This window comes from Drosophila takahashii, chromosome 3R (genome assembly GCF_030179915.1).
Source record: "Drosophila takahashii strain IR98-3 E-12201 chromosome 3R, DtakHiC1v2, whole genome shotgun sequence".
Taxonomy (NCBI): Eukaryota; Metazoa; Arthropoda; class Insecta; order Diptera; family Drosophilidae; genus Drosophila; species Drosophila takahashii.
Genome location: NC_091681.1, coordinates 27,995,572 through 28,016,456, shown reverse-complemented (window position 1 = coordinate 28,016,456; position 20,885 = coordinate 27,995,572). Strand labels below are relative to the sequence as shown.

Here is a 20,885-nt window from a genome sequence, read left to right as displayed (position 1 = left end):
AAAAATGAAAAATAAAATTGACCATTTTTATTAAACACATTTCAAGTTTTAGTACAAAAAATGTACAAAAAATTAAAAATTATAATAATGTTAATAATAATAATTTAATGCAGAGCCTTACTTTTAAGTTAATTTTTAGGTACTGGCATTTTTTAATGCGTTTTGGTTTTTTAAAAAATGGATTGCACTTAGAACACCAGTTTAAATCACCCGCCCAATCTAAATTTCATAAGGCAACATTGTTCCCCTTATCACAAGAGTAGTTGGCAACGCGATTCTTATAGTGTAAAGCAGAATCTTGGGTGGACACACTTGTCACTTTCAATTTATTCGTTTATTTCGCGATTTGTAAGTTTAAACAAGCAAGTTTAGGACACAAAATAAGCTTATTTTCTAAGAATAATACACTATTCATAAGCGAGTTGGAGAAGGAGTTCTTAATAGTTGTAAAATCGCTATAAATAGCTGGCGGCAACAGGTGGTTTGGTACCCAGAGGAATACACGTGCTCAAAAACGTGTGTGTTTTGTTTACCTTGATTGATTTCAATTGGCTAAAATAAAGCCGAAATGATTCGCAAGGTGCCGCTAATTGTGATTCTCGGCTCCACGGGCACCGGCAAGACGAAGCTCTCCTTGGAATTGGCCCAACGCTTCGGTGGCGAGATAATCAGCGCCGATTCCATGCAGGTCTACACCCATTTGGACATTGCCACGGCCAAGGCCACCAAGGAGGAGCAGTCGCGGGCACGACACCACCTGCTGGACGTGGCCACCCCGGCGGAACCCTTCACCGTCACCCACTTTCGCAATGCCGCTCTGCCGATCGTGGAGCGCCTGCTTTCCCAGGCATCTCCTCCCATTGTAGTGGGCGGCACCAATTACTACATAGAATCCCTGCTCTGGGATGTCCTGGTGGACTCGGAGGAGAAGCAAAGTGAAGGGAAACCTTTGGAGGAGTATCTGAAAGCTTCCGATATGGATGACATGACTACCCAGGACCTACATCACCACCTGACCAAGATAGACGCCGGTAGCGCCAACCGTATCCATCCCAACAACCGGCGAAAGATCATCCGGGCCATCGAAGTCTATCAAAGCACCGGGCAGACTTTAACCCAGAAGTTGGAGGAGCAGCGAGCACAGCCAGGTGGAAACCGCCTAGGCGGACCCCTTCGCTATCCCCACATCATCCTTTTGTGGCTGCGCTGCCAACAGGAGGTGCTAAATGCCCGCTTGGACTCCCGAGTAGATGGAATGCTGTCCCAAGGACTCCTCCGTGAACTGCGACAGTTCCACAATGCCCACCAGGTTACCACCATTAAGGCCTTTACCTCCGGTGTCCTGCAGACCATTGGTTACAAGGAGTTCGTTCCCTACCTGCTGAAATATGACCAGCAGCAGGATGAACAAATAGAAGAGTACCTTCAGTCTCATAATTACAAGCTACCAAGTGAAGAAGAACTGAAAGAAGAGGGTCTTCCCGAAGGCCTCGATCTCTTACGCAGTTGCTGCGAAGAACTTAAGCTGGTAACAAGGCGTTACTCTAAGAAACAGCTGAAGTGGATTAACAATCGGTTCCTGGCCAGCAAGGATCGTCAGGTGCCAGATCTCTTTGAACTGGACACCAGTGATGTGGCAGCCTGGAAGGAGGAAGTATATCAGCGGGCAGAGACCATCATAGAGACCTATCGGAATGAGGAGATATGCGAAATTAAGCCAATGTCTAAAAGGGAACATCCTGGAGCGGATTTGGATGAGGAGACCAGCCACTTTTGCGGCATTTGCGAACGTCACTTCATCGGGGAGTTCCAATGGGGACTGCATCTCAAGTCCAACAAACATAAGCGCAGGAAGGAGGGGCAGCGAAAGAAGGAGAGGGATCCACTTCAAGCAAAGAAGCAAAAGGGAGAGGAGGAGGAGAAGGAGGAGGAGGAGGCTCAGCCAAGTCAATGATACTGATAAGGAATTGTAAAACCAGTCGCGGCTTGGCAATAAATGAACCTACGTAAATTTGAGTCATTTGTTGTTGTTTTCAATCCCAATTCCCCTGCTGATGCAAGCGGCTTGAGGAGTATCTGATAACCCTACACCTCGCCAATGGGGACCATAGACCGCAAGTGGGAGGTCGTTGCCTAGCCAGAAAAGCGAAAACGCGTAAACATGTTTGTGCACCGATCACCGATCGCAATCGCCCACTGACTGTTCTCGTCTTTCATTTGCATTTCAGTTGCCCAGCGGTTCAGACGCAGCCAGCAGAGAAACCAACCATCAACCATGAGCTCCAGCAAGATTGGTGAGTCTGCACTAGAGCCCTGCGTGAATCATTCAATTTTTATCATAGTAACCCGAAAAATGTCTGATTTGTTTAATTCAATTCTATGTGAAATAAATGGAATGCTTTTCAAATTTATTTCGAATTGAATGAATAATTTTGATGAATTTTTTGAATTTGCCACATTTTTTTTGTTCTTTCTTTTGAGAACAAAAAGTGGAAAATTTTTAACAACTCAATGTTAAATAAATTGAATGTTTTTCTAATTCATTTCGAATTGAATGAATGAATAAATAATTTTTATGAATTTTTTGAATGTTTTAGATTTTTTTGTGCTTTCTTGTGAGAACAAAAAGTGGAAAATTTTTAGCAAATCAATGTTAACTGCTTGGTAAATAAAATTAAGGCAGATTTAATCACAAAATTATGAGCCTTTCTGCTTCAAAAGAAATTGTCGTTTGTATTATTTCAAAATTCATGCCATTCATTCATTCAATTTAAAAATAAAAAACTCAAAATTCGAATTAATGCATTCATATAAAAAGAAAAGTTCAAAATAATTCATTGAATCCATTCATGCAGACTCTGCATGAGGGAACCCTCCTTCAGATGGATGACTAACAAGGCTTTCTCTTCCTCCTCAGCTCTCCTCAGTGTGTCGGACAAGACGGGTCTGCTCGACCTGGGCAAGAGTCTGGTGGCCCTGGGCTTTGACCTGGTGGCCAGTGGAGGCACTGCCACCAGTTTGCGTGGTGCAGGCTTAAAAGTGAAGGATGTCTCGGAGATTACCGGAGCCCCGGAGATGCTGGGCGGACGTGTGAAGACGCTGCATCCCGCCGTGCACGCCGGCATCCTGTCCCGCACCACCGACTCCGATCTGGCTGACATGCGCAAGCAGGGCTTCGATCTCGTCCAGCTGGTGGTCTGCAATCTCTATCCCTTCGCCAGCACAGTGGCCAAACCCGATGTAACGCTGGCCGATGCTGTGGAGAACATCGATATCGGTGGTGTTACGCTGCTCCGTGCGGCGGCCAAGAATCACCAGCGCGTCACGGTCGTCTGCGAGGCAGTGGACTACGATCGTGTGCTGGCGGAGCTCAAGGCTTCGGGGGACACCACGCTAGACACGCGACAGGCTCTGGCCCTCAAGGCGTTCACCCACACGGCCAGCTACGATGATGCCATTTCGGACTATTTCCGGAGGCAGTACGGATCGGGAATGTCCCAGTTGCCGCTGCGCTACGGCATGAATCCTCACCAGAAGCCCGCCCAGTTGTACACCCAGCTGGCCAAGCTGCCTCTCACGGTTCTGAATGCCTCTCCGGGATTTATTAACCTTTGTGATGCCCTCAACGGCTGGCAGTTGGTAAGGGAACTCAAGCAGGCCTTGCAGTTGCCGGCGGCCACCAGCTTCAAGCATGTGTCTCCTGCGGGAGCGGCTGTGGGAGTGCCCCTCAATGCGGCACAGGCCAAGCTCTGCATGGTGGACGATCTGTTCGAGCAGCTGACGCCCCTGGCTACAGCCTATGCCCGCGCACGTGGAGCCGACCGCATGAGCTCCTTCGGCGACTTTGTGGCCCTGTCCGATGTGTGCGATGTGGTCACCGCCAGGATCATCTCACGCGAGGTCTCGGATGGCATCATTGCCGCGGGTTACGAGCCAGAAGCTCTGGAGATCCTGAAGAAAAAGAAGAACGGCGGTTACTGTATTCTGCAGGTAAGACTAATGAGTTGAAATATACTATTTATACCCGTTACTCGTAGAGTAAAAGGGAGAGATCTCGGAAACTACAAAAGCTAGAAGGTTGAGATTTCCCACACATATTCTTGGGCTTTCTACGCATTGCAAGTTTATTTCAGCGTCACGCCCCCCCTAACGCCCACAATCGCCCGCTAACGATTTTAAAATGTGTCTGGCGCCCACACCTTTAAAGATTTCCGAGAAGTTTAAAAGTTATTTTGTTGTGTGTACTTAATAGAGCCCTGCATGAATCATTCAATTTTTGTTTTATCATAGTATGCCATGAAATTTCTGATTTGTTTAATTCAATTCTATGTGAAATAAATTGAATGTTGTTCTTATTCATTTCAAATTGAATGAATCTAATGAAATATTTTATGAATTGTTTGAATTTTTCAGATTTTTTTTGTGTTTTCTTTTGAGAACAAAAAGTGGAAAATTTTTAACAAATCAATGTTAACTGCATAGTAAATAAAATTCAGGTAGATTTAATCACAAAATAATGGCCCTTTCTTCCTCAAAATAAATTGTCGTTTGAATTATTTCGGAATTCATGTCATTCATTCATTCAATTCTATTAAAGTCAAAATTCAAATTCATTCAATTCTATTAAACACAAAATTCTAATTAATTCATTCATATAACAGAAAAAAATTCAAAATAATTCATTGAATCCATTCATGCAGGGCTCTAATACTTATACCTATCGAAATGTAGAAGACCAAATCAAATCGGACCATTTATTAAAAAGTTATTCTCAATCAAAAGCATTTTATATATCCATCTCCCTCGCACTCCCTTTAGCTGAGTGACGGGTTTTAGATAGTCGGGACACCCACCCGACTATAGCGTTCTCTCTTGTTTTATATTAAATTTAAATTATTTACATTTCAGATGGACCCCAACTACGAACCCTCCCCGGTGGAGCGCAAGACCATTTTCGGACTGACCCTGGAGCAGAAGCGCAACGATGCCGTCATCGGCGCCCCGCTCTTCGCCAATGTGGTGAGCAAGCGTGGTCCTCTGCCCGAGGCGGCTGTGCGGGATCTGATCGTGGCCACCATTGCCCTGAAGTACACCCAGAGCAACTCGGTGTGCTATGCCCGCGATGGTCAGGTGGTGGGCATCGGTGCCGGGCAGCAGTCGCGGATTCACTGCACCCGCCTGGCGGGCGAGAAGGCGGACAACTGGTGGCTGCGTCAGCATCCCAGCGTGGCCGGCATGAAGTTCAAGGCGGGCGTCAAGCGGGCCGAGATCTCGAATGCGATCGACAACTACGTAAATGGAACAGTTGGCAAGGATATGCCGCTATCGCAGTTCGAGGGAATGTGAGTTGCAAAGATATTGTCTATATAATTTGTCTCTAAATCTACTTATTTATATAAAGGTTCGATAAGGCTCCCGCCCAACTGACCAGCGAGCAGAAAGTCGAGTGGCTGAAGCAGCTCAGTGGAGTGGCCCTGGGTTCCGATGCCTTCTTCCCCTTCCGTGACAATATCGATCGCGCCAGTTTGGTAATTTAATTGAATGGTTTCTTTGAGTTGCAATACTAGTTTCTAATATAATACTATTTCCAGAGCGGTGTCTCCTACATAGCCAGTCCTGCAGGCTCCACCAATGATGCTGGTGTCATTGCCGCCTGCGATGAGCATGGAATCATCATGGCCCACACCAATCTGCGATTGTTCCACCACTAAATTCAAGACTGTCTTGAGTATACGATTTCCAACTATTAATAGAATATTGTCTTTCATAACAAAGCAATTATTTACACTACTGGTTATTATAAAGTCAAACTCTCTAATCAAGTAAACCGAAATCTACAAGAAAAGACATTTTGAAACAAGAATCAACATATTTGCAATAATTGCATTTTTATACAAACTATTTTTGATAACGTTTTTAGTGATTTAAGACCTTTTATAGATATACAATATCCTTGTTAAAGAAACCCCCTCAAACTGCCCAATGTCCATTCCAAGTTCAATAAAAACCACTTGCCTTTAGTTAGTTAAACAAACGCGGCCTCGACTAAACACTATTTATTTAAGATTTAGTTTCTATAGAATGTACAGTTCGGGAGCCTGGACCATCTGCATGCCAGATCCTGGCCAGCTCCAAGTCGCGGTATTGACCTATCGGCTACGCTGCCTCCGACAGGCGCCGCGACAATTGCACAAGAAGGCGATGAAGGTGACGAAGAAGACGAGCACCGAGCCCAGGACCAGGGCCACCGAGGTTGTCTGGTCATAGCTGGCCGTGGGATCCAGCACGTGCTGCTGGGGCAGCAGCTCGAAGTCGACTAGCACTTGGGTGCCGTTGGGCGGCGGGCAGGGCTGCTGCACAATAATTTCCTGGTGCTGCACCTGTTAATTAAGTAATTGATTAGTTAAATAATAAGAAATTAATTCTAGAATCCTTCCTATGGACTCTAACCTGCTTGTTGCGGCACAACTGCAGTCCGGCGGAGTTGGACAAGGTCTCTGCACTGTACTCATCCTGCACCAGAACAGGCAGGAGCCATCGTTCCGGCGAGACGAACTGCAGCCAGGACCAGAACTCGGCCAGGTTCTGGGGATGCACCAGGTAGCCACCCACGGCAGCCACTGCCAGGCTGATCAGCCCGTTGACAATGCTCGCCGAGACCTTGCAGGGCAGCAGGTGGGCACAGAACAGGGCCAGTGTCTGGATGAGCGTCAAGTAGAGGAGCATGTAGCCTGCGGATGAAGGAGAAAATTTATCAGGATGTTTAGTTTATATATAAACTTTATATATTAACTTACCCATGTACAGGTAAATGCCCGTATCGCTGCTGTTTGAGTAGGTGTATAGTCCCGCCATGCTGTGGGCTGGCAGCAAATAAGCCAACCAGATGCACAGGCTAGGAAATAGGCCCAAAAGACTCTGCAAAAGAAAATAAAAACGAGGGGTTTAGAGCGATATAATTATCACATGACATTGTACAGAAATTTATATCACTTGAAAGATTATAATAAAATAGTTATTTTAAATAATACTAAAAAATAATAAATAAGAGATTTCTTCATTTTTCTTGAACAAAATTAGATAAAATTGATGTTTTAGGTGGAAAATCAAGATGGAGGTTTTTGGTAAAGATAGGATATTTCCATATTCTTGTTTTGATTTAACTAGGCAAAAAAATTTGCCAAATCAAAAATACGTACGGTTTTGTATAGCTAACAATCTCATATTTTCATCCTCTACACTTTCAAGTTGATTAAAAAATTATTTGTTTTTGACATTTTTTGTACGATTTTTTGTAAAAAAAATTATTTAAAACTACAGTTTTCAGGTTTCAACGCCAATCAATAGGGAATTTTACGACGAGCTCAATGTGGTATGACTTTCGATATTTGGATATCTTGTCGCTTTGTATTGGACTAAAATATGAATTTTGCAGAATTTTTAGCCACTGAAAAACCCCTTTTTATAACCCCATGTAACTCCATTATAACAATTATTTGTAACTATTATATTTCCTAAATTCAAATTACCTGCACAATGATGTAGAGACTGCGCGTGTAGAGTCCCAGGCGGATGTCGCGCTCCGCATGGCGGCGATCCTCCTGCGTGTCCCTGATGGTCAGCATGACCAGTGGCCAGTAGACCAGCACCATGACGCAGTGATGGTAGCCCAGGCGGTCGTGGTAGCTCAGCTGCGGATCGGAGGCGGGCACATCCCAGAAGATGCAGCCGATGCAGAGGGACAGGACGGCGGCAGCGATGAGCTTGCTGATCCAGGTGAGCAGCGATCCCGGCTGCTTGTAGCCGGCGAATCTCTTGATCAGGGCGCTGATCTGGCCAAAGAAGCCCGCCTTCAGGGTGAAGTTGGGCAGCGAGGCGGGCGGGGCGGCCAGTGGGGGCTCCGAGTTGATTTGATCCCAGGCATTGGCCAGGGATTCAATGCGGGCCGAGGACTCCAGCATGGCGGCCGCCGAAAGGTCATCCAGGGTGACCAAGTCCACTGGGAGATTATGCATTAAAAACCATTTAAATTTCAGATAATCTCGCACTACTTACAGTAGTAATCCGCTGGGTTCTTGAACGGCGGACACGGATATCCCAGCTGACCCATGTGTCGCGGCAAATCAGCTCGACTGCCGGAGAAGACGGTCCTGCCGCCGGAGAGCAGCAGGACCCCGGAGCACATGGACAGGATCTCGAAGGTGGGCGGCTGGAGTGTCATGATCACGATGCGCCCGCCGCTGCACCACTGACGCAGGTACTCCACCAGGAAGAAGGTGTCGAAGATGTCCATGTTGCTGGTCACCTGGTCGAGGATGAGCAGCGAGGACTGCGCCAGCAGCTGGCAGGCCACGCTCAAACGCTGCTTCTCCGAGTGCGTCAAAGTGGACACATTGGAGGCACGCACCGTGTTCAGGCCCAGATCCTCGATCAGCACATCCATGCGCTCCTCCAGATCGCTGCGATCCAGAGGACCTCTTAGCGCGGCGTGGAAGTTCAGCGTGCACTGGACACTCATCCGGGGATCCAGGGAGGAGACCTCCAGCGCCGGCACATAGCTGCATAGCTCCCGCAGACCGCGGCGACTCACCTGCTGGCCATTGATGAGAATCTCACCGCCCAGGCGCTCCGTCAATCCCGCCAAGCACTCGGAGAGGGCGCTGCCCTCCCGCTGCGAGGTGGCCATGATGGCGAACAGATCCCCGGCCTTGGCCTGCATGGACACGCCGCGCAGGCAGGGATTCACGTCGAGGCAGTGCACCTGGATGTTCGGGTAGATCAGGCCCATGCCCGACTGCTTTCGGCTGCCTGGGTTGTGACCATTTCCGTTTCCGTTCCCGTACTGCCTGGAGCTGCCGTACAGCCGGGCCTCGTTGTAGTCGTAGCCCAGGCCACCACCACCATCCACCTGGCTCATCCCTGCCCCCAGGAGATCCGCCTCGCTGTGCGACCTGTGCCCGTAGTGCTTCCCGTTGCCCATGTACTGCTGCTGGTGCTGCTGCATCTGGTGGTGGTGCTGGCCCACCGCAATGCTGGCCCGGCTGTTGGCCTGACGCAGTGCAGCAGCCGGAACTCCTCCGCCTCCTCCTCCTCCCATCTGGGCACGCGACTCTGGACGCGAGTGCGGCATGCCGCCGATGGCACGGAAGTCGGACTCGCTGCGATACTTGCGCAGATTGGGCGGCACCCTGCTGCGGGTTGTCTCGTTGTCGCTGCTGTCGTAGCCACTGCTCCCGGCGCCCGCGGGTGCCCCCGAGCTGTCGCGGAAGGCGCGGTTCACCCGGCCACGCACTCCTCCGAGGGCACTGGAGCCCCCGTGACCTGGTCCCGATCCCGGTCCCGGACCAGGACGATGCGAGCGCTGCGATCCGGCATTGGGCGGGAAAACACGCGGCAGTCCGAACTTCAAGTATGTGTACATATTTGAGCCCAAGGGAGATCTGAAAGGGTTAGGTATTTAGTATGGGTATAAAGATTATAAACGTATTTCTAATATCAGCATTTAATATTAAATTAATAATTTCACCGAGATTTGTTTATCCTTGACTGGTAGTAAAGTATACCTAAATATTCTTTTTTTCTTACATTTTCTTTTTATACCCGTTACTCGTAGAGTAAAAGGGTATATTGTATTCGTGCAAAAGTATGTAACAGGGAGAAGGAAGCGTTTCCGACCCCATAAAGTATATATATTCTTGATCAGGATCACTAGCCGAGTCGATCTAGCCATGTCCGTCTGTCCGTCTGTCCGTCTGTCTGTCCGTCTGTCCGTCTGTCTGTCTGTATGAACGCTGAGATCTCAGAAACTATAAAAGCTAGAAGATTGGCATTTTGCATGCAGATTTTAGGAGTTCCTACGCAGCGCAAGTTTGTTTCAAAATGGTGCCACGCCCCCTCTAACGCCCACAATCGCTTATATACGATTTTAAAAAGTTTAATATTTTGGAAAAGTAAAAATGCAGTTTTATTGTGTTTATCAATACCTATCGAAATGTAGAAGAAATTTTTCAAATCGGACCATTCGTTAAAAAGTTATGCGTGATCAACGTTTTCTATCTCTATCTCCATCTCCCTCGCACTCCCTTTACCTGAGTAACGGGTATCTGATAGTCGGGGAATCCGACTATAACGTTCCCTCTTGTTTTTATACTCCCAAAAGAACCGATATGAAACGTAGATCGATTTTACATTATTTAAGATCAATTTTATTTTGATATGCGGCCGTGTAAATTTGACCTGGTCAAAAAGAGTATTTTATGTAAAAACGATATGGGTTTTGAATGACCAGAAAGTTACATGGCCTGAGATCGCTGAGATCATATAATGACATGTTTAACGATTACAAATTATGTAATAGGTAAAATTAAGATTTTCTGAACTAGTAAAGTAGTGGTTTTAGGTTTAGGACATTCCTGTTTCGTTATATGTACATTCTTTGCTTAGTTTATCAAAAATTTAAGTCTATTAAAGTGACTACGGTTTTACTAAAATTCTCTAGTGCTGATCTCATCATTATGACATTTTCAACGCTTGATTAGGCTTAATAATGGTTTATTCAAATAATGTCTGGGATTACTCACTTGGGTCCGTAGCGCGGATGGTTTAAGATTGATTGAACTGTGGTATCGCGTAGCTGGAAGTTTCCATATGGCAGCGGTGATTTGTCCGACGAGCCCAGAGCCGAATCGGTGAAGTCAGAGTTCAGGTTTTGCCTATTAACGGTACGTTGTTTGGGGGTGTTTGAACAAGATGGAAAGCGTTATAGAGAGTTGCAATGGGCAATGGTCAATGGGCGGCTGCAGTTGCGGTCAGCTGGTCATGATTGGAGGGCTTGGCCATGGCTCTTCAATTAGCCATTTATGGCAGTTGAACTTCCGTTGGCTGCGGTTAAATCAACCGTCAAAACTCCGATCGACAGGTGCGGCTGAAGCACCTCCATCCACTCCAGTGACCGCACCCATGTCTGGATAACCACTCACCTGTAGATGGACCAGGCGTGCAGATCTTCGGATGCCGCCGGTGGCAGCGGAGTATTGGGACCGTGGGGCACCGAGTAGCGTCGCTCCTCGCGTGACATCTTCTTGCCGCTCGAAAAGTTGCTCAGCTCCATGATCTGCCGAAAACACGGTTAGGAAGTTCAGGTTAGAGAGTTCGGGCCAAAATATTAAGCTAATTCCGAGCTAAACTGGGTCAAGAATGCTGCGAGAATGGCTGCGCTATTATTACTCATAATTGGCGGGAATTAGCCTAATGACAATGCCCACACATGGCCATACATCCACACGCAGTGTCAGTTGAAGTCGAAGTCGGATTCGGAATGGGAGTCGCATTCACACAACCATTGTCGTGACAAAAGCGGAAATTGTGTCGGATTTTGATACGAGGCGAACTTAAGACACCCTAACAATGACCCAATCATAAAATGCTCTCTGTTATTTAGCAATCTTATATATTTTGTATAAAAGTGGGAAAAAGTTTAAATTTACTTTAAATTTATAGCTTTATAATTGTTAATTTATATTTCTTTGATATTTTATAGCTTGTCACTATACCTTTAAATTTTAAACAAAAGAAATTTAGTATGTACAATCTTATTATTATGTAATTCTTTTCACATTGTGCAAACTTAATATCTCTTTTGGGAGTCTCAAGCCGAGCAAGTGCACATAGCCACCAAGACAATGATTCCTAATCGGGTCTCGTCTTTCAGATTTCCAACTGTGCATCTTGAGGAGATCCAAGGGAGGCAGAACAAAGCGCAGCTCATTTGGACACGGCCTCTGGGTTTTTAATTGCCAATGCAGGCCCCAAAAATCCATGCAAATGAACTGCATTTTGCATTATGCAACCAACGAATGAAAGGCAAACAAACCAATGTAACGCTGTCGCCGCACTTTGTGGACTCCAAATGGATGCAGTGCAGCGAGCCGTGCGGATTTCCGTTTTGCCAGCCGCAGAGATTACGTAGTCGAGTGTGAGTGTTCTACGAGTGCGGCGAAAGTGAGCGGCTTAGGGTACTCCACTTCCAACTATAGCTCTCCAACTCCAAGACATATTCGCATTTGCATGCTCCACTAGGCAGTCGCCGAAAGTGAAGCTGGGGCTCGAGATTGGTGGGCGGTGCCCCCCAGAAGATGAAAGCTGGGCGCCCGGATTACGGCATTCCATCGCGAATGCTTTCGCCCATCTACCATTACCACCAGATCACCATGCGATATTAGACATTGTGGCCACGGAACTCGGAACTCTTAATTGCGTGTTAAATTCGCCTTAATTAAAATCACTTGTGCCATAATCGCATAAACGGATTTTCCTCGCAGTTCAACGCATTTTACTCGATTTTGTTTGTCTGCCAGTGTTTTTGTTTATTATTATCATTTCTTTCACCCAACAATTATTTGCCTCTTTTTAGCTTTTCTTGGCCGTAACCGTTTTTGCCGGGGCCTTTTGGCCAGCACTTGGCACCGAGTGAAAGTGGAAGTCAGGGAAGGTGGTTTTGATACCCGCGAAAGCCTGAAACAGTTCAGACATCCCATCCGAGAAACCTACACACGGTTGCAGTTTCAAGAGACTGCTACTTACCATATGCACTAAAAAATATCTCCCCCAGGAATTTACGGCCTATATAAAATGATTGTGGGGGCATTTTGTCTAACTTTTACTTTTTTATAGTTGCCTCAGAGGTGGAAAGTAATCCTTAGTTTTTTAGGTTAAGTTATTGCCACTTTTTATTAATTGTAAATTGTAATTAATGGATAGGCCTCTTCTTTTAAATACCTTTATTCATTACTTATTTATTTCCCTTTTTATTTTTTTTTTTTTAAGAAACCAGAATTATCTTCGAGTTTATCCATATACTGAAAACTGGGCAGTCTAAATGGGCCGCAAAGAAAGAGATGTGCGGCATCTAAAGCGTCGCTTTGTTGGGCTGCCTGTAATGAATGAATGGTATTGGGGGCAATGATACGGCGGCGACCACGACAGCGGCATTGATTTATGTGATCACGATGCTCGGTGGACGTCGCAGCCGATATCTAAGTATCTCACAGTGCGCGTATCTATATATCTATCCATTGTTCGTACAAGTGCGTGTAGCAAAAACATTGCGAATGGCAGCTAAAAACCGACAGCTGTCAGCCGGAGGAAAGTGAAAAAATGATTAAAGTGACTTTTAGTTTTAAGCTAAAGTCTCGCAGTTGCATTTTAAACTATCAAAAACAAGCTTATTAAATTGTATGGCTTGGAAAATTGAATAGATACTTCAGCTAACACTAATTGATTCAATTGTTTGTTTTAATGGCGCAAGACTTTTGAAAGTGTACTATTTTAAAGATTCAGTACAATATACTTGAGTATGTGATGATTACTTGAGATTGCTTAATAAGATGTTTACCACCTCATTATCAAAAACAATAGTGCAAACTTCTGTATCAGCACGTTTTGGAATTAAGAAAATGCTATGTTGACATGGCCAAAAGTTTTAAAAAGTTCAGTTAATAAGAGATATAACCTTTATGAGAACAGAACTGAAATATTTTAGAGTTAATCATATTTGTGTTAATGACATATAGTAATTGTTCTACTTCTTCACACAGATTTATCTATACCTTAAAGGCAAATATGATTATTTAGTTCCCAAGATTGAAAGTTATTTTTATTCCTTAGCTTTTGGGTGGCATTCCACAGTTAACTATCCATTAGCCAAGCCTTAGCTGACTTATCAGATTGCGGGCCCCGAATATCTGAGCGGGCAACACGAAAAACTGGATGCAGCTGTGGCCGAAACCCAGCCAAAGTTCCGCTGCAGTTACAGCTGCAGTTTGCAGTCTGGCCGGAATTATATCACAGTCTTGATTAGCTTATGGCTTATATATGTGGCTAATGCCCAAGTGGGTCACCCGATCGTTGCATGATCGGTCAGCGACAGAAACTAAGACCGAAGCTAGCGGATATTTGCCTGTCAACGAGGCCGGCTGCTGCTGGTGCGAATAAATCACACAATGCGCTAAATAATTGCCTACCAACGGTTATTGGCAATAGCTTAGCAGGCTATTGGCCGATTAGGCCAATTGGCAGGCAGCTGTTGGCCAAGATGTTGCATATGCAGACGGCGGCGGAGTCCCGTTGCTGTCATTCTGCATTCCCGTTGGCCAAGAAGCCATGCGTCAGTTGACAAGTCGAGAACCGTTTGCCGGAGGAGTTGCAGTTGCGGTTGCACTCACATGACCATTGATGCAAAACTGCAGTTAGACACGAGCTGTGACCACGACAACTCCTCTGCGACTTTGACTCCGGTTTTTCGGTCACTGATCGCCGGCTTGTGCGCACATTTTATGATTTAATGGAGCGCGCCCAAGTGGCTTTCAAGTGGACCCGGCCATAACAATTTGTTGCTCTCTCTTGGCTGGATTTTACTGGCTTCGGCTTTTGTGGGCTTGAAAGATTGTTGGGTACTTGAAAGATGTGATGTGATTGGGGCTGCAAACGAGACCTGACCTGCGGTTCAGCCAGCTTGGCCCATCCGTTTTCATTCCCACGCAAAAGCCAATTAAACTGGGTTGCTGGGCTCTTGGGCTCCACATTTCTCCCAAAACTGGTTCCCTGGACATGTAGACAACAGGTGGGTCAGCCTCCCTCCCATATCAAAAGCTGTCCCCTGATTGCCGCTGACAGACTGACAAACTGACTGAATGACTAACTGATGGTCTGAGAAGATCTCGCTGAGAAAGTGAAACTCTTGTGGCATAATTTGTAGTTGCTGCTGCTCCGGCACACGGGGCGTATGATAAATGCCTACAAAATATTTTGCGACTGCCTTAAAAGTGGGTCACAGTTGCAGTTTTGTAATTTGCGATTAATAAAACAAGGGAAACTGCATACACAACGAAGCTTGAATGCACTCAGAGTCGTAAAGATTTTATTTAACTGGGAAAAATCAGTTTGACGAGCGAAGACAAAAGCTTAAATGCATACAATTTGAGGTCAAAAGAGGAATTCACTTTCAATTCTTGAAATTCCGATTTTTTAGAAAGTTGTTAGCACAATTTTACTTTTTAAATATTTAATTGATTGTACAAATTATAAAAACCTCCATCAAATATACAGTTAATTGCTGTTAATTAAAGAAAAGAATTTGGAATCATGTCTGACCAAGATTTACATGGAATTGCATGTTTCAAGATAAAAACCCGCAGAAATAAAGATGTGAAATCCTGATTATATGAGATGATTTCCCTTAAATAAGAATTTAATTTGTCCGTGAGTCATTAAAAAATACACAAAATTCTTAAAGAAAGCGCAAAACAGAAAGTCACTAATGTGTTAAGCCAGAAACCTGAATGGGATCACGTAGGCTGGTAAATTTAGACACATACGTATTGTCAAAGTCGAAATACCCTTCTCAGGATCCGCACTCGCTGGAGGGGCGTGGCCAGCCGAAAGGGGCGGCAAACGAGTGCCGATTTCGAGCGCTGACTAATGCCATTGCCAGATGCAAATTAATAACAAACAAATTAAATGATCGCCAGCCCGTGGCCAACATTCCTCGCTCCATTCCGGCGACAAAGCGGTTTGTTGAACCTGCTCGTCGTCGTCCGGTTCGAAGAGATGAAATTTTTTGTGATTATGCCTCGGGAGGAAAGGCATTCGCATTCGCCGTCGACGAGCTGAGATTTTTTGTGTGTGTGTTAATTGAACACTCGGGTTCCAGAGATTTTTGTTCGGTTTTTTGTTTGATTTTTAGCACGTTTTTTTGTGGCGAATCGTATCGAGGCAGTGAGCCAGTATGCAAATTGCTGGCCACGTTGTGCGATAGATGCTCACGCTTTTTACTGGCCTCCATGGCGGATGAGCGACAGTCAGTCAAAAAGACAAGCACGCAGCGAGGAAATCTTCAAGCTGAAGAAGCATTACGACTTGTGAAAGTTTTTCGGCTGCGTAAATTGATTATGAGTGGGTAAACGTCGACGAAACACGGGCAGAGATGGGTCCAAGCCCAGCAGGTGAATGGATACACGGCGAGAAAAGAGGTTAGACATGATTATTGTAAAAAAAATATTATAAATTGAACAAATTTAAATTTACTGTTTTATATAAAACTTAGAAAAAAAGTTAAATTAACTTTATATAACTTGTTCTAATTTTCTGATAACTTAATTACATTTGTTATTGATCTTAATAAACTTAGTTCATTTTCAAGTACTGTTTTAAGTAAGTAAATAAATATTTATGGAATGACAACTTTTAATGAGTCAGTTTCAAGTTATTTACGCTTTTTTCCCCATAAACTTAGCTATTGATTGATTCAACAAACCATATAAACTGTCAGCAAAAGCTGCGAGAACTAGAAGAGGAAAATGATTAATTAAACACTGACTAATGGCAAACCAAAGCTGACCCGATTTGTGAGCCAAGCTAATGAATGTAGCCCACAAATCGCCATCGAATTGGGCAATATCCGAGTTGCCGAGGCAGGGGCATAACCAGAAATGAGTTAACCAGCTCGTCGGCAGAAATGCGAGCGCAAGAATTCCGCTGACGTCGCTCTGAATCTGACTGTGACCCCAAAAAGTCGAGCTAATGTCATGCCGTCAACGAATATTCGTCATGGCTGCATAGCCCCCACCGCTGAAAAGCGACGTCGGAGCCACCGCCAAAGTCAAAACCAAAAGCAAAACCAAAACCACCGCGGTGGTCTCATTTTCAGCGCTTTTCAGCGGATCGGCTTTCGGTTTCCAGCGCTTCGGCGTTCAGTTTTCGCTTTGCGGTTAGAAAACTCAGGCAAGGTCAGTTTTATTAATTGCCCAAACGGAATACGAAACTTTGCCTCAGTTTCGGGCATCTTTACAGGCAATTAACGCTGAGCAGAAACCAAAACAAATCCCCATGGTTCAAACGAGTCGCAACGAAACGAAACAAAACACTTTCCTGTATTGCAACAGACGACTTGTGAAAGTGGCCAACAATTGTGGGTAAAATTTGCATGCCAAAGCCAATCCCGCTGCTCCCCATTCGCCTCCTCCGCAGAAAGACACGTGTGCCACCGGGCTAATTGACATGAATTCCATGGCAAACCAAACGAAAACAGAAAAATGGCAATTTTTCCCTGCGTTGCCATCGCATGCATAAAAATGCGACAGACAGGCGTATTTGGCCAAATTCCCAAACACACCCAGAGACCCAAAGACCCGGTCTTAGGCGCCAAATCCACACTAAAAAAAATATCTATATAATTCGGTGTGGTACTAAAATCTCATTCAACAGTAAGTCTGAAATATAAGGTATAACTTTTAATTCCATTATTATATTTAAAAACTTAAGCCAAAATTTAAGATAAAAACATTGACTAATCAGTTTTCAATTTATATAACTTTTGAGAAAAATTTATTAATTTTCCAAGAAATTAACTAAGGCAATTAAAACAATCTAAATTGGCATTCTTTTTTCTTATAACATGTACAATTTTTAAAGATTTTCTTAGATCATTTTAATTAGATAATTTGTAAAATGCTGTCATATTAAAAAAATCCCAATTTTTTTATTTATTTTATTTTATTTTTTTTCAGGGGAAAAGTGTGTAGGCCAAGTATGTGACATGGATTTTAAGAGCGATTTATTCGGCTCACGTTGGCTGGATCCATGTCAAATCATCTCCGACTCCGACTGCGACTATTCTGATTCTATGTCAGCGGCATGTCTGAACCGTGTCTGTGAACTTGGAGTGAAATTAAGTGAGCTTCTCTTTTTACGGCCATAAAAGTCACGGAGTGTGTGTAGCAGCGGCGGCTGAAATGTACTTTCTTCGCCTAATTATGCAGCTGTTCTGCTTCTGCTGCTGCGGCCTCCTCTTCTTTTTATTCCTCTGCTATGCTGTGTTAATTTAATTACAATAAAAAGTAAATTAACTCGCTGCGGCTCCGTAGCGTATCTATCAATGCCCACAATTTTCATGGTCGCAGCTTTTAATGGCCCCGCAGTGGGAGAGATGAGATGGCCCCTGCATCTGGGGAATTTCGAATTTGCATTTCCTGCCGGTTGAGTTTTCACTTTGCCAGCGGCCAAGGGTCTTAGTCTCTTGGCCATCCGCTGACTTCATCCAGTCGGAGATCATTAAATGCAATGATTCATGCGTCTCGGAATAACCAGCGACTAAGTTCAATTGAAAACGAATGAGTATATGAGTATATATTGGAGAGTGTGGACTCGAGGGACCGAGAGAACAAGTTTTGGCCAGCAAGATGCAGCCACACCTATGGAGAACCAATCGAAAACCCGCCTAGACCCAAGACAAAGACCAGATACCTCGGACCAGATACCACTGCACCCCACTCCAGATCCGAACTCACCACAAAGCCATAACTGACAATCAATTCAACTTAAGCTGGCTTTTTGCCTTTGGCCGCGCCTTCCTCTGTTTCTTGTTGTTGTCTAGACTCCGCGTTGCTGTCTTAAGTCTTTTGATTTCTTTCTGTTTTTTTTCTGTATTTGTTTTCCTTTGGACTGGAATTGAAATTGTCGAAATTGAATTACGACCGCTCGGAGATCTTGTCACTGTCGGTCAGCTTCTAAACGATAGTTTTTTCTGTTTCTTTTTTTTGAGAGGGCCCAAACAGCAGCCACAAATCATCGAGCCCCGTTAGCAGCCATAATAATACTGTTAACTAATTTACGCCGCAGCGCGTCGGCAAAAACAACAATGGGAAAATCAAGAAAAACAATCTGGCAAGTCAGCGCGAAGAACCAGAAATCATTTTGGAACTTTTTCAATGAGCTTGGCCATGGCTTTAACAGCATTCTAACGGTCACAACGACATGACAGGGCTAATTAGGTGCGAGAATATCTCTAGAAATGGACTCCGAAACGGAGGCTGGGAATTTGCATTGCAAAGGGCCAAAGGCATTAGGTTGACAATGATCTGCAGTCGGGGCCCTGAGAATGGTGCTAAAGCCCTGGTGGCCAAATCGCCATTAGCCAGCGGCTCATTTTCGATGAGAAATCAAGTTTCGCGGCACGAAATTTTGAAAGTGATTGTGAGCGCAGATTGGCAGCTGCATCGAAATTGCAAAATGAATGTGAAAGTTGCTTAGCCGCGTGGTTATTCTTTATGAGCCGATATATAGGAAGAGTACACTCGGAAATATAATATTTCTCTGTACTTGGAAAAAGATCTGTTACGGCTTTCACATCTTGTTCGATAATAAATAATACCTGACTAACTTTATTAAGTCAAATAAAAAGCTAACAATGATCAAGATATCGCAGGGATTACTTTCTGCATTTTCTTTTTATCCCATGATTTTATAGTATGTGTATAAAAGTAATAAAAAGCTATCCCCGATTAGAATAAAATAATGTGGTAGTGCTTTGCCATCTTTATTACCCTAGAACTCTTGGCTATGTGCAAAAATAAGGGCCCATAAATTATGCAAACACATCTAAGGGCACATAAAAATATATTTACGTAGTTTAACCACAAACATAAAAACAAATAACGACGATAGAAGTCTATCAGGGGCTTGAGGCTGTTTTTACGAGGAAATGACCAGACCAAGACGATGCTGGCATCTGCGGGTAGAGCAAACAACAAACGATTCCCGGAGAGCCAAGAACGCAGCTCCGCAAAGGCAAAAGGCAAAGACAGCCGGCCAAACAAACAAACAAACTGAAACTCGTATCTGTGAGATACACACTCGCATACAGTAAGAAAAAAGTGTTATAAAATGAATAAAAATATTAAGAAATTTATAAATTGAATTGAGTACTAACTATAAAAATGTATAAGAAAATATTTGAGGGAATTTCCAAACTCTTTTTTTACTTCCAAAGATGATATACAACTTTTTCTGCATGTTTTTTGTATTTGTTTCAGGAAACTAATTATAACCAGGAAATAAATATAAACATATTGATTTTCACATCCAAAGTAGCTAATTATTTGTTTAAGCCGATCTTTTTTTCCTGTGCAGCGAAGCAGTGAGCTGCAGAGAAAATAAAAGACAAGACAAGCCGAGCTGAAGGCACTTGGCTGTTTGTGCGACTCCGGCTTTGGCTGGCACTTGGGTTCTGGTTTTGGCTTTGGCTTTGGCTCGTTCGGTTCTTCAGGGAGCAGTGAGCAGGGGCAGAAAGCAGGGCGCTGAGCCAAGAGCGAGCGGCCAAGAAGTGCTGGAAATGGTGGAGGCTAAGATACATTTGCTAGACAAAACCCGCTCGCGGGATCTTTGACCTGCGATGGTGACGACCGCGCGAGCAGAACAGAGGAGTACGAAAAGAAGCAGAAGGTATACCTATAGGAAAAGAACGTGGAGCGTGGTGGATACTCGTCGGTTTCATTTGCTTCGAGGTGGCAAGTGCTGCCGTTGCCTTAAATACAATTAACAGTAAATACCAGTCGGCCAGTTGGACTCTAATTAGCCGCTCGGCGACACTCATTCATGACTTGGAAACAGCACTTACATTACAATGTCGATCTGCTGGCTACACCGATGTCTGCATATTTCGTATAGACCATATAGACACACAATCGCACTCGCACTGCACACACACGCCACTTGTATTTTTGCCACTTGTATTTTTTTTTTTGGTATCTATTGGATATTCCGCGAGTCAACAAATAACCAACCACATTTGCATGCACTTCCCGGAGGCCATTAAAATATATATTCGCCTTTGCACAAGTATTTCTGTATATCTTTTCTGTAGCCCGCTAAGCCGTAAACATTTCAATTAGATTTCCATAAGCGTTGAATGGTCTCTATTTTTACTTTTTGTTATTTTCTGCTGGGAATTATGAGTTGAGGCGCCGCCAGAAAAAAAACGATCGACGCGATCCGCGGATCGGTGGAGGCAACTCTCTCGGAGCTCGGCTCGCAGCGAACTGATCTGAACT

At 44.5% G+C, this 20,885-nt stretch overlaps 3 protein-coding genes across 3 annotated transcripts; 2 read left to right on the top strand and 1 right to left on the bottom strand.

Annotated features, from left to right (window-relative positions):
• The first annotated feature begins 295 nt into the window (after positions 1-295).
• On the top strand, positions 296-6,034 carry LOC108058656 (bifunctional purine biosynthesis protein ATIC). The gene is made up of 6 exons (XM_017143558.3): positions 296-348; positions 2,229-2,294; positions 2,918-3,990; positions 4,909-5,342; positions 5,402-5,528; positions 5,592-6,034. Exons 2-6 carry the CDS (start codon positions 2,276-2,278, stop codon positions 5,709-5,711), a joined length of 1,773 nt encoding a protein of 590 aa, XP_016999047.2. The 5' UTR covers positions 296-348; positions 2,229-2,275; the 3' UTR covers positions 5,712-6,034.
• LOC108058657 (tRNA dimethylallyltransferase) lies at positions 427-2,206 on the top strand. Its single transcript, XM_017143559.3, has one exon. It carries the CDS (start codon positions 569-571, stop codon positions 1,952-1,954), a length of 1,386 nt encoding a protein of 461 aa, XP_016999048.2. The 5' UTR covers positions 427-568; the 3' UTR covers positions 1,955-2,206.
• LOC108058655 (ATP-binding cassette sub-family G member 8) lies at positions 6,017-20,861 on the bottom strand. The gene is made up of 8 exons (XM_017143556.3): positions 20,453-20,861; positions 10,980-11,113; positions 10,581-10,712; positions 8,056-9,440; positions 7,530-7,999; positions 6,798-6,918; positions 6,451-6,731; positions 6,017-6,380 (listed from the first exon to the last, which is right to left on the bottom strand). The coding sequence occupies exons 2-8, from the start codon at positions 11,108-11,110 to the stop codon at positions 6,150-6,152; spliced, it is 2,751 nt and encodes a 916-aa protein (XP_016999045.2). The 5' UTR covers positions 11,111-11,113; positions 20,453-20,861; the 3' UTR covers positions 6,017-6,149.
• Between the last annotated feature and the right edge of the window lie 24 nt (positions 20,862-20,885).

Coding starts and splice junctions, on each gene's coding strand:
- LOC108058657 (XM_017143559.3), top strand. CDS start 569: ATGATTCGCAAGGTGCCGCTAATTGTGATTCTCGGCTCCACGGGCACC.
- LOC108058656 (XM_017143558.3), top strand. Junction 3,991..4,908: donor GCGGTTACTGTATTCTGCAG/GTAAGACTAATG, acceptor TTTACATTTCAG/ATGGACCCCAACTACGAACC. Junction 5,529..5,591: donor ATATCGATCGCGCCAGTTTG/GTAATTTAATTG, acceptor TACTATTTCCAG/AGCGGTGTCTCCTACATAGC.
- LOC108058655 (XM_017143556.3), bottom strand. CDS start 11,110: ATGGAGCTGAGCAACTTTTCGAGCGGCAAGAAGATGTCACGCGAGGAG. Junction 10,713..10,979: donor CACGCCTGGTCCATCTACAG/GTGAGTGGTTAT, acceptor TACCGTTAATAG/GCAAAACCTGAACTCTGACT. Junction 6,919..7,529: donor GTCTCTACATCATTGTGCAG/GTAATTTGAATT, acceptor TTTCTTTTGCAG/AGTCTTTTGGGCCTATTTCC.